This window comes from Tenebrio molitor, chromosome 7, assembly GCF_963966145.1.
Source record: "Tenebrio molitor chromosome 7, icTenMoli1.1, whole genome shotgun sequence".
NCBI lineage: Eukaryota > Metazoa > Arthropoda > Insecta > Coleoptera > Tenebrionidae > Tenebrio > Tenebrio molitor.
Genome location: NC_091052.1, coordinates 454,152 through 467,278, shown reverse-complemented (window position 1 = coordinate 467,278; position 13,127 = coordinate 454,152). Strand labels below are relative to the sequence as shown.

Sequence of the window (13,127 nt, the reverse complement as noted above, 5' to 3'; positions counted from 1 at the left end):
GCTCGGTTGCTCGGCTCACGTTAATAAATTGGCCATCCTCGTTCTGCAAGCTGTGTACGAGCATAATAGTGAGAAAACATGATGTTTGGAAGATGCTAGGTAAGGGATAGTACTTTAGAGCAGCAAATCCAAAAAGTTGAATTGTAACATTTTTCTCTTCAACTTCTTAAAAATATTAATCTTTCTGCTTATAATTAATTACTCATGAAATGTTTTGGACGCTCTGGAATCTGTCAGCGCTTCGGTCGTTTTATGACTTAGCGGCATCGGGCTCACAAACAGAGTATACCTATGTATAACCTGAAAAGCAAAAAACAAATATATGTATATTTAAAATGAACATTTTGTTGGAATATTCGTATAACTAAAGAGGCAGTTTTGGCTTTTGTTGTGTTTACAGGTTAGTTTTTCAAGCTAACAAAATGTTAAACAATTTGTAAAGTTTAAATAATTATCAAGTACATGACCTGACGTGACTGAAACGCAAAAGAAGTTGTTATAAATTGTGTTATAAAATGTGTCTACATCCGTTCCTTACGAGAATGCAATAAAAAAAAGTCAAATTCTATTCCAGCCTTTGTGGGGGGTTAAGACGACTCGAATCTTAAAAATAAAGTATACTTTTAATCCTACGAATTAAAAGTGTTGCCCCTAGCAACATGCACATTTTTGTGCAAAACATCAAGGACAGACATTCAAAACCAACGGTTGGTTAAAATCAATTCTTCCCTAAGATATTTTAAATCCTAAACTAAAAGAACAAATTATTGTATTTTATCAGTTTGTGATTTTTAGCTATTTGATGCGTATGTTAATAATTTTTGGTGAGATAATAAAAATAATTAGTTCATTGTTTAAAAATATTTATTCGGTTATTACTCGTGGTATACAGGGTGTTTTCGAAGTTGAGGCGTTCCTTTTAACATGTGACTCATGTGATAGTAATAACTGTTTCAGTCATATATTTACTAACAACTCATTAAGAGTAAGAAATTAAGAATGAATACTTTTAATGCACATAATACTTATACATACGAGTATATATGTAATTACTAGATACTAGAACTATTTTAGTAGTAGAACCAATAGATAAAAAGATAATTAGCAAAACCTTATTTTAGACGTTTCTTAGGTCTGGTAAAAAAAATTCCTACAAATTTGATTTCTGGACTTTTTTTTGAACATAATGACGGAACTTTAGAATATAAAACATGGAATAAAAAGGGCACCAGGCTTTTAAGTAACAATCATTTAAATGCTAATAGGTGTTAGACGAAAATCAAAACAAGATTTGCAGCAGATTTTCCTAAACTCTCCGACCTTGCAGTACTTAGACAACACACTCAATGAACAAAAGTCGGATTGGTCTTCAACACAAGGTTTAAGCTTTCGTTTCCTGCAAGCAGGATTGCTCCATCTTGTGTAACCGTGGCAAACGCGCATTTGCGTAAGTGGAGGTGCCTCCCCGCACGTGTAAAAATGTTCTGCATGAGGTGGTGGGCAGTAAGACGAGCGATACGATAATCCCTTGCCGCAGCTTTGAGAACACTACAATAAATTCCATTTAAAAGAAATTATTTTTTTTTTGTTTCGAGTTTTTGTAAAACCTGCGACCACTCGCCGTAAGTCCAGTAAGAAAAACACGGTATTCTGTTACAAGGCCTTTTTGTTAGTGGAGTAATCCCCGAACATTTTCGTGGATTCACCATGTGTCTCCAGGGTTCTTCTATCAAAGTTGAGTTATTTTGCGAGATGATTTTATTCAAAACAGCGTGGGGTACACAGTATAGTTCTCTATACTGGACACCCTCCAAACCACATGTGCTACTACACGGTTCCCATTTACCAGATACCCACTGAAAATGGCAACTAAAACAAACAAAATTACAAAGCTCGATTCATTTTTTAAAACCACTTTAAGTAACTTTATGTTATGTTGACGTCTCTTTGGATTTAATTTAATTTGGGGAAGGGCTGAAGGGATGAAAGGGACAGAAGTGAAATGCTCACTCAAACGTGTTGCACTTTTCAAAAGTCACAGTCGGTTTTGTCATCAAAGAGCAGTGTTTTCTTCTGACCAACTTTTGGTATTGATTGTCCCAACATGCGACAGTCTTTTGCCGTCGTCCGCCGCCGCAACTAGCCGAGCAGGGCCCCCATCCGCCCAGTATCCACTTAAACCTATGCGATGAGATAGAGACATCTTTGTTAATGACGTATTCTGAGTGAAGCGACACGTTCAAGCCCTCCTCAATCTCACTAATTGGAGCGTATACCTTCAGAATTAAGCCAGTCATTAGACAAATGAAATCAGGAGACGTCGTTAGGCTTCTCTCGATACAAGATCAGCGTCGACGCCTTCCTCCTCACCAGTATCACCATTTCGGCGAGAACTGGACCCTTAGCCCAGATATTGTGTTTGTTTTTGGATTTCTCGTAGTAAAACTTGGTGCCCTCGAGGATATCCGTTCGTAATCCCGTGTTGGGGATCGTGATCGTATATTTCTTTTTCTTGCGATTTTTCAGGATGAACGCGACAGACGGATCGTCCTTATTTTGCATGGTGACGTTGGCCTCTAATTTGATCCTGGTTGCCATTCGGGGCAAAACGGCAACCCTGCTGACTTCTGCAACGACAAATCGATTACGACTTAATAATCGTAATGGAATTATTGATGCGGGGACACCTCTCTTGAGCTTTCGCTTGAAGATCGATTCGATATTGGAACAATCGGAATTATTTCCGCCACAAACTCCGCACATATCGGTTTTCACTTTGGAGAATAATTGACCGTCACAACCCAGAAACTGACAAACGCCCTTCAATATAAGAACTGATCAACAATACATTTCCCTGTCAGGACCGTACTTACTTGAATACAAATATTGTCCGTGTTTTCATACGAACAAGGCGTTCCGTCTATTAAATTCTCCGAGCTTTCGAACAGTTCCTTCGATCCTTCGCTGATACATATCAATTTACATTTTTTCTCGACTGGAATCAGCGCTTTTTACCAAACAGTCGATAAATACGATCTCGACGACTTACGTTCGTCGCTCTCGTGTGGTAACCATGTCATATTTCCTTCTCTTGTTCCAACAATATCCAATAATTTTGGGAGCCTCTTGCATTGCTGAGCTCTCATATCCTCGAGCGGTCCGGGACAAGGGTTGTTGTTACATATCCTCCATTTTTCCGACACCCCGTCGCAAGCACTCCCGCCATGCGAAGGACTGGAAAAAGCGGACCCTGATTATTAATAAAAGAAAATTTCACCAAGCAAGGGTTCTTCTTTATTGATACAATATTACATTTTCTTACGTGGGATTATTACATTTCCTCGTACGGAACTGAACTCCCGTACCACAAGATCTCGAACATGATCCCCAAGGGCCCCAGTTACTCCACCCACCGTCTTGAGGATTCAGTATTATAGGTATACGTTCCGCACTTTTCTTTTCCATGTCCTCACAATAACCATTCCAGCACCACTGTAATTTTGTTAATCGCAGAGCGGAAAATTTTAGTGTCTAGACATTTAACATTTTAAGTCTACCCCGATTAGCCCAAATCACACAACAGCGATCCTAGGGTATGTGGATGAGCGTGAACAAGAAAATGAATTGCGCTATTAACTGCAAGAGCTGCTGATAAATCACTTGCTCTGTGCAGTTGTATGTAGGTCAGGATAGCAAAATAAGTCTTAAATGAGAGGATTCGAACGCATCAGGTGATTCAAATGTGTATTCATGTTTCGTCTCTTTAATCGTGGATAATGTGCTGTTGATTTTACCTTATTGAATCCGCATTCTGTTCCCTCTAAAGGAGATCCTTTCTTTGTTTTACAAACTAAAGGAGACTTCACGTGTCCGCACCATAAATGAGAACAAGGTTCTATTATGTCAAACGCTCTGCAAAGATTGTATCTGGAAAAGGTAAGAGATTTGCTTTAAAAACTTTTAGGAACAAGAAAATAAATAATGTGAACTCGGTGGAATCTGAAACGAAACGTTTCAGATTACTGAGTAATGAAGTAGCAAATATCTGCGAACACAATGGAAACGTGTTTTCCACAAAATTGTGCGCATATCAACTCAGTCCGTTGTATGGAAATAAATCGGTGGAATAAACAGTTTATAGTTAGTTCATTGTAATTCGATGGCAAATGTATGAATTTACCCGTCGCCAAACTCCATCCGACACTGCTCATCCATGCTGAAAGCTTTTTGAAGGGTGGCATTTAAAACAATTTCTCCTAAACCAGTTGGTGAATTCGATAAACACGACCATTTCCTGGGGAAACGTAATGGATCTTTAAATAGTAAAGCGCGTCTCGCTCCAATAAACTCACTTAACAATTTTTTTAAATTCACTTTGGGAGCACTGGGACCAGGCGAACTGATGGAACGTTGCGGCCACCAAGGGAGCCATCACGCTCCCTTTGGTCGCTTCGTCGCTGCAGTTGTTGGCGTTTTTCTTATCGCCGTCGTGGTACAAACCTAAGCTACGGTCTAGCTTTAGTTCCACCCGATTTACCACAATAAGACTTACACGTGAGCCATTTCGTGAGCTATGATGAAGGCGCTCGTCAGACCCTCATCGCGGTTCAGCGCACAGCTTCTCTTTGGATCACAAACACCGGCCACGGGAGCGTAGCCTGAGGGACCGCCGATGTCCAAACGAGTCAACCAAACGGCAATATCGTGGTGCGGCTCTCCCGGTGCCAAGGACGTATGCAGCCGGTTATTCCAGCTATTGACGTTTTCCAGAGATTTCTTCGCGTCGCCGGGACGCACCACCGATTGCTTCTTGTGCTCGTAAAGCAGCAGTCGCGTCACCACCAGTCGCATGTTGGACTCGAGGGATGCGTCTTGGTATATCGCGTTCACCTTCGGCAAAGGGGTTTGCTAAAATTAGCCCGAAGTCTGGATATTCTCCGCAGGATGAAATAAATCTGCATCATACGTTACATGTATTTCAAAAAATTTCATCTCCTACTCATGTCTAATATCTTGAACGTAACTTTTTTGTTATAAACCTTCCTTTACACCGCTTTGTTTCAACACCCCGATGTGATATTTAGTTTCTAAGGGGGATATTCACGAAACTTTGCAAATTTGCAAATCGTTAACGAAACGGCTAATACAATGCTTCAACAATGTCGGTTGTCATGGTTTTGAATTTGCAACGCCTTATCGAGCCTTACCGAGTTTCGTGAATGACCCCCTAAGTATGTAGTTAAGGTTATTATTATCAGCATATGTAGCGTAAGGGTGTAATATTGCAATTCCAGGATAAATAATCACTACTGTAGACGGATTCTAATTTGGATATCATGAACTGAATCTTTAGTTTCAAATAAGTAGTGTCGCCAGCAAAAAATTCTGATCGTCAATGTCATTTCAAAATTTGGTTAGATTGTCACAAATTAAAAAAAATCCCACGTCAACAAAGTGTCAAAAAATTAATTAATCAATGTCAATTAATGTCATACAACATGATGATATAGGTTATGATATTTAAGACCGTTTTACAATGGAGCATTTTCCATTGCGTAGAAGCATGAATTTGACGACCAGTTTTTTTTGCTCGCGACAGTACATCATACTCTTATTAAAAATAAAACTTAAAACTAGTTTGTTAATGAAGGTGATTAATAATCGAAACTGTTTAAAGCACGAACGAGTATAGCGAGTGAGTGCGTTTAATAGTTGAGATTATTAATCGCCCATTAACAAACGAGTTGATTACAAAATTTTTTCGTTGACCGCAAACTTTTTATTTTTGTGACAAAATTTCAAACTAAAGCCAAATCAAAACCAATTTCATCTTTTTCGATAAAGATGAGACCTTATAAAATATCTTCATCCTTTTTTTGTCCTCAGGGCAGGCCATTTTAAAATTTTTCAACACTTTCTACATATTCACTTTTCCACAAAGAGTGTCAGAAGACGTCAACTCCATTCACATTCAATTTCACGTAAAAATCACGGTTGCTAAGAAAACCTAGTTACCTTTGAAAAATATGACATGCGAATTATAACCAAAAAGGTCGACTTTTGAAAAAGTAAATTCGTAATTGTGCAGTTATGGAGCTATAAAATATAGAAAACCCTGCTGCACTACCTGCTGCAGTGTTGGAAAGTGCAAACAATGTTCGACGTTGTTTATACATCAAATATCATCAAAACGTCAAAATTGCAAAAATCGTTGATTAATACACTATATTTCAGACAAAATAATTCATTAATATTAAAATTAACAAGCGGTCAACGGAAAAAAATATTTTTTTCTACTCCATTCTCTAAAGTGTCACATTTTGCACTGACAAATAGTGTATAAAACGTCACTTTAAATACGGTTGTTCATTAGTCACAAATTGATGTCCATTCAGGCGCTTTCGGCATATTAAACACGCTCCAAGTTTCTTTAAACACGGCTTGAATTTTTTGGACATATTTAGCCCTAGATCAAGTTGGTATTTTCACGTTTATCAGTTTCGCATCCGGCGTAAAAGAAAACGTCATTGCAGTGAAATAATTCGTTCTATTTTTCAAATATGGACCTGATAGAAACTGATAATGAAGAGGAAAATTTCATTGGTACCCCTCCTGAAGTAACCCAAGCGGCAGCAGAAGGCAGCAACAATTTGCTGCCTGAGAAATCACAGTATTAGTACTACGAGCGAGCTTATAATATTTCGATGAATTTAGTTTGTATGTTTAAATTAACGTTTAATAAAAAAGTTGCTTGTTTCATTTGTTTATTTGGTCGTAGAAAAAGTTATAGTAATATGCCTCGTAATATGCAACACGTTTTATAAACTTCTCTAGACACTCGCTATGCTACGCTTCGCTCGTGCCTAACATAAAACTCGTGTGTAAAGTGTCGTTTATAAAACTTGTTGCATAATACATATACCATTAAAAAATCATTCAACTTTATAACCGCAGTTTACAAGAAAAATAATACAACTGTCGCAAATTAGAGATTTATCAGGTGAGTGTGTACTAGTATATCACGGAAATATTAAAAGCGACAAAACTTTTAGCTTTTATTATAAATAATAGCGTAATTCGTGGCGATCAATACGCTTTCATTTTGAGGCGTTCCATCACTACAAACATATTTTGCTGCTTAAATGGTTAGTTGCCCTCGATACTTTTCAAAAGGGTTTCGTCAAAAGCCTCTTCGAAGTTGGTGGTCAGTGGTCACCTTATTCAGGTTTTCTGTTAAACTTAGCGCAGCTACATCCCTTTCCTGGCTTGTAAGCAACAGAGTTCTAGGACGTTCTAGACGTCTGACATGTTCAGTAATTTAAAATGGAGCTAATGGAGTTTCTCATCTCGAGCTCCCACACCCATTCGACGCTGCTGACCACAAAAATACCTACCAACTCAGGAATTAATTGTTGGTGTTTGTAAGGATGACAGTATCTAAGCAACATAGCTACCTGAATCGTTTATGACAAAACTCAAATCTGACAAAGTAAATCAAATTAATGACATTTATTGAAAACGCTGTACACTGTGTGCGTTAATTTACTGTGTGCCTTCCGTTGGCATTTAAGCACATTTGAGTACGCCGGTACCAATTTTCATAAACAGAATTCAGCATTTCTGGTTCGCGGCGTCTGTTATGCGTTTCTGGAATTGGCCTTTTGTATTTATTTCAACTTCGTATACCAAATCTTTCGTGTGGCCCCAAAAATTAAAATCCAGAGGGGTTAAATGGAGGATCGGGGACGCCATCATATTGGAATCAGTTAGAACCAACCTCACATAAATGCTGATGTAGCTCCATAAAAGTACAACGGGACGGAAGAACTCCTTCAGGAAAACGCTCACCGTATGGTCGCCTTGCTGGTCTTGAATTACCACATGTTTCGCCATAGAGTAAATGCAAATCGGCGTATTCTTGTTTTGTGAATTTCATAACTTTTTGAAGGATTCGCAAATTTAAAATTAAACTTGACAAATGTCATAGGTGTTACAGGTACCGTTGCTAAAGAAATTGCAGCCAAGTAACCAGAATTACCTTTTTAAAACCGATTAACTCATTAGCGTACAGCAAATTTTGACCAAATTTTCAGTTATTTTTATCTCGAAAACCAAAAGACTTTTATTAGAAACATTTTTTGTTTATGAGTTCTACTAATCGTCACCTATTACTGAATTTCTTCTGGCAGGTTATATCGGGACCACCCTGTATATCTCACTATGGTACGAGTAAATAACGGCCAATACTTGTGAATCAAGATAACATGCTAATCTTTCTCGTCAATATCATCTTGGTGATTTTCTCTTCGCAAATGTATCCGAGTAATCGGATTTTTGAATTACAAACACTTTACAACGTGAAAATAATGTAAAATAATGTAATACGTAATGTAAATGACTTTCTTAAAGTTGATCTAACACAATAGCAGAATTTTGTGCAACTTATATCCTGTCAGATTTGCAGTTTGTCGTTCTAGTGTGATTTTATTATTTTGAAAAAAGTTTCAGATCGACCTACTGCAAAAACACAGCGGTAGGTTCTGGATGTAATAGATATAACGTGCGATCAATTAAAAAAAAAATCGAGTTAGCTGGATTGTGCTATTCTGATGCTTTGATTGGTTCAAACCACCATTTTCGCCTACTCTGATTTTTTTTTATTTGATCGCAAGGTATTTCATATCTATCTCTATTTATCTTACTTTGTTGCTACAAGATGTAGAAGAAGTCATATTGAGAATTTCTTTATCCAATTCCTGGTTGTATTGTAACCCTACATAGACATTTTTTATTTTGGTAATAATTTTAACAATGGATTAAGAGCCCTTTATTGAATTAAATGAAATGGAAATGTGTTTTTTTTTGACCTCTTCTTTGTCGCGGGCTGTCCAGTGTTCATCGTTTTTTATTAGCTGCATTAGCTTTTATTAGTTGAGGTCCAATGTAGACCACTAGAGCCGCGTTAACTTAGATAGACTGATGGCCGTTAATTCAGCTGGCACGTGAAGAAAGTCCTTACAGTCTGTTTCCTTTCCTGTTTTTATTTCATTTCAGACTTAGATTGAGAAATGTTCAAGTAAGATATTCGTGGTTGATTCAAATATCTGTAGAATCACATATCTACTTCGTACATTAAAATTTAACTTCAGAAACTTGAAACTAATCTTTCTATATTTGACTTTATTTTACGCTTACATATTTATTTATCGATTTTCAGTTTATTGGCTAACACCAGAACACGAAAAATTAAAACGAAAGTCCACCAGAAACTGATTAATAATTTTTAGAGATTATATTTGTCGAATATCTACTTATAATATTATATTACTGTATTAATTTAATAGTATATTATTCAACGAGCGGATGATAATGACCATTACTCGCTCGGATGAATTAGGCCACTCGCCCTATACGCCAGTAGAATACTATACTTTTTCTACGACTATGAAGAGAAATTGATAAATAAGTTTAATTATTAGACAAACTGAAAGTGAAGTTTGAAAGTGACGTTTTAAAATTATTATTACTTTGCATACTTGAGTTGATACCATTGCGCATTGCAGTAAAATTTGCGATTGTACTTGTTGCTATGATATTTGCAGTGAGTTTTGAAAGTATTAGGGTGTGATTATGTTGGAGCTGCGATGAGCGATAAGAGCGGCGATAAGAGCGAACTGCCATTTGAAAACAATGGTACTTCGCTCTTATCGCCGCTTTTATCACTCATCGCAACTCCAACATAATCGTACCCTTATTCAACTGAGCGTGGGTGATGAACCCTGTTATCTAATGAAAGACACTTTAATAATTCAGTATTATACAATAGGAGTAGAAAATAAGAATCATTACTAAATTGGGAGTTATTTAGGTATAGCAGCATTTTTTCAAAATTGCGATTGATTTTGTAAAATTATGAATTTCATCATGATCAGTTCGGTTTGTTACTTCACGTGACTTACAATATTCATTAGCGCCAAAACGTATTGTTCTACTTTGTTTTTTCCGTGAAATGCTATCAGCGTGTGGTCGACGGCGACGGCAATTTCCAGCCACCTCGGAGGCAGCGTAGAACCCCCGGACTGTCGGGCTATAAATTGCCAACCAGTATAGATATAAGCAAAAAGCGATATTTCTTATATTTGTTTATACTTATGGGTGAATCGACTGTCCATGCTGTGTCATAAAAATATCCCAATTCTTCGTCCGTTAATTGTTCCCTCCTCCAATTTGAATGAAGAGAAGTCGTAATTTTCTCCTCTACAACACTCAACGTTTCTGGATCATCTTCCTCAGTTCCGTTATCTCGTGTAGATCCAATGTTTCCTTCTATGTCGATCACGTCTCCCGTTAAATTAAAAAGCCACTGCTCTGGTAGGGGTTGTTTGAAATAAATGTCGTCCGAATGGCGTCTCAGGCGACTCTTACTGAAGACATCGAAAAGATTAAATTTAAGCTTAGTCTCAATGTGTACGGAAAATTGTCCTAGTGTAAAAATTTTCCTACCGATATTGGATGAAATGCCCAGCCGAGAATACTAAAAAGGTCACTCGAAGTTCAAGCCAACACCTGACACTTTTATGGGATAGCAGATTTAAGACTTGAAGCGATCATCATTCAAAAACCTTTCAGGGAAGCGCGAGGTACTTTGCCCCGTTCTCAAGAAAAGCCATGCATAGTTAAACACAAAATGAAAAAGCAATCTGGATTAAACAACGGAATTAATTCTCGTGCTGAGAAAAAATAGCGTGACTGAAAATTAGTGACCATAAATTTAACCACACGTAAAGTTGTCAAAATAGCGAAAGCTTATTGGTAAGACTTGGGAACAAGTTTTTTGACCGTGTAATTAAATAAAATATAAAATTTATAAATTCATAAAATTTATCAAACTTTTTTAGACTAGTTTTAACCTGAACTGTTTTCTTTAGCTTTTTTCAAGATGTTTTATTTATAGTGGTCACAAAACCGTAGCATGCAATTTTAGAAGTCATATTTTACAATGAGTTGTCAGATTTATGTGGTAAATTTGGTAATTATAGCACAAACGGAAGCTGTAGATCGGTTGCAAAATCGTTTGTGGTAGATTATTTGGTGTTATCAAGATGATTTATTTTTAAACTGAACGTTTAGATTTATAATCCTGATTTATAATATACTGGGTGCCCCAAAATTCGCGGAACAACTCAATTACGCAATGTCAACTCATGTTAGAAAATAATGAGAAAAATAAAATAAAAAATTCTATTCCTCAGGTTGGCAATTATTTTCTTCATTATTTCCAGCATTTCCGAGTAGTAATTTTATGTTGATTTTACCTCAAATAGCGTCCGGCAACAGGGCTTTGATTTTTCTCTCTCATTTCCATGGATACAACAAAAATGAAATATTTGCAGACTATTGGGATGCATAGAACGTTTTTAAATGTTGCCACATTTAGTGTAACGAATAGGTCCATATCTTCTACAAAAAAGAAGATTGATTCTTTTAAACATTTTTACCTGATATCATAATGACTACTTAACAACGTACTACTACGTTGTTCCGCGAATTTTGGGGCACCCAGTATATTTTATCTGGAGAAAAAAAAAATAGTAACTGCCGTTAGGTCTTAAAAAATTAGATATGTACTATTGTATAAACTTTAGTCTGCTTAAGAACGTATTATTTAGACTCTGGAACATTAGAAGGTAAATTATTTTCAATGATGAATCAAAATTTAGTTTAATATGTTGGGCCTAATTCCAATTTAAAATGATTCGGTTTTAGGTACAACGACATTTTGCAAAAATAATAACCTAATTGTTATATCAATGTAATGTTTCAGCAAGATAATGGGTTTAAATCACATTGAACCAATCGAAGTTTCGGATTCATGGGTTAATAGGGGATTAAAATTTAATTCGAATTAAATATTTAATTCTATTTCTATAAACTGGCCCTAAATTTTGTAGCGGTTATACACAAGAATATCTCATCTTTTTAATGAATACATCATACTTATTTCTTCAATACTTACTGAATATCTCAAAAATTATATTTTATGAAAAAATCCTATATAATCGTTATAATACCTAATACCGTGCTATCGAAAATAAAAGAAATTACAGCAGGCCATGCTTAACGTACTTCAGTTGACAACATGTTGGAACGCCATTATTGCAACAGCTCAACACCTGTTAATGTTAAAATGGGGTTAAAATGTTTAGTTTGTAGAAGTTGCCTATGAGAAATGAAATTTAAATTAGAGATCAAAAATCAGAATTCCCAACTGTACGACGTTAATCATGGCCTGCTCTAATTTCTATTATTTTTATCTTTTATCGATCGTACGGTTCTTTTGTAGTCAGTGATGTAAAATGATTGATATAATTTTGAATCATCCTGTATATAATTCGAAGAACAAATGAGGAAGCGGAAACATCAGAATTGATATTATTTCACCCGTATCCAACTTATGCGGGTAGTAATAAAGTTTGGCATTAACTTTATTATTGGATCTCTTGGCAAAATTGATTAAACTAGAAAAGTCCTTGCCTGTAGAGTTGATGTTCTCCATCGGTGCCGTTCGTCGGCTGAAGGAAAAACACAAAATCACCTACACCGATATATCCGGTTATGGAGCGTCCGCACAGAGTCACCGCAACCCTCGATGACGTCTGAAGGCTACTAACTACCCCTAATTTATAATCACATTGGTGAAGATCCTTCAGGGTAACATCCGCATTACCGGAGACCCATTCGGCCCGGAGGGTTGGCGCAACAACCAAATTACTTTCAGGATTAAGTTCTAAGGTCCAATCTCCCACTTCAATCATTTTCAATTTGCTTGACTCGTGCATGTAAACATTACTGTATATGTCGCGACGTCTGCGAATTGTTTTTTCGTAGATCCGAGGGTAAACGGTTTCGACATAGTCGTCGGAAAATGGAGGATTATACCGAGAGCTTGACTGGCTGATGGACTCGGAGCCGGACAAGATTGCGATTATTAACGCGAGACGGCCAACCAACGACCAACACATTTTCTACAGGACTGTCGTTTCTTACAGTTTTAATTAAACACATGGCCATAAACATAAGTGCCTCACATTGGGATAGATGCAATCTAATTCGCTGCAAGCTTGATT

General features: G+C 36.8%; 2 protein-coding genes across 2 annotated transcripts in view; one reads left to right on the top strand and one right to left on the bottom strand.

Moving 5' to 3' along the window:
- Window positions 1-13,127, top strand: part of LOC138135688 (serine-rich adhesin for platelets-like) — a 43,854-nt gene that overhangs the window by 6,182 nt on the left and 24,545 nt on the right. The gene's annotated exons all lie outside the window — the stretch shown is intronic.
- On the bottom strand, window positions 847-13,054 carry LOC138135685 (A disintegrin and metalloproteinase with thrombospondin motifs 2-like). The gene is made up of 15 exons (XM_069054491.1): window positions 12,535-13,054; window positions 10,150-10,424; window positions 9,960-10,087; window positions 4,553-4,890; window positions 4,353-4,505; window positions 4,181-4,294; window positions 3,795-3,927; window positions 3,323-3,492; window positions 3,050-3,234; window positions 2,874-2,995; window positions 2,688-2,820; window positions 2,371-2,627; window positions 2,011-2,276; window positions 1,608-1,869; window positions 847-1,548 (listed from the first exon to the last, which is right to left on the bottom strand). The coding sequence occupies exons 1-15, from the start codon at window positions 13,020-13,022 to the stop codon at window positions 1,252-1,254; spliced, it is 3,321 nt and encodes a 1,106-aa protein (XP_068910592.1). The 5' UTR covers window positions 13,023-13,054; the 3' UTR covers window positions 847-1,251.

Coding starts and splice junctions, on each gene's coding strand:
- LOC138135685 (XM_069054491.1), bottom strand. CDS start 13,022: ATGTGTTGGTCGTTGGTTGGCCGTCTCGCGTTAATAATCGCAATCTTG. Junction 3,235..3,322: donor AGGAAATGTAATAATCCCAC/GTAAGAAAATGT, acceptor CGCTTTTTCCAG/TCCTTCGCATGGCGGGAGTG. Junction 2,277..2,370: donor TCGCCGAAATGGTGATACTG/GTGAGGAGGAAG, acceptor TTAATTCTGAAG/GTATACGCTCCAATTAGTGA.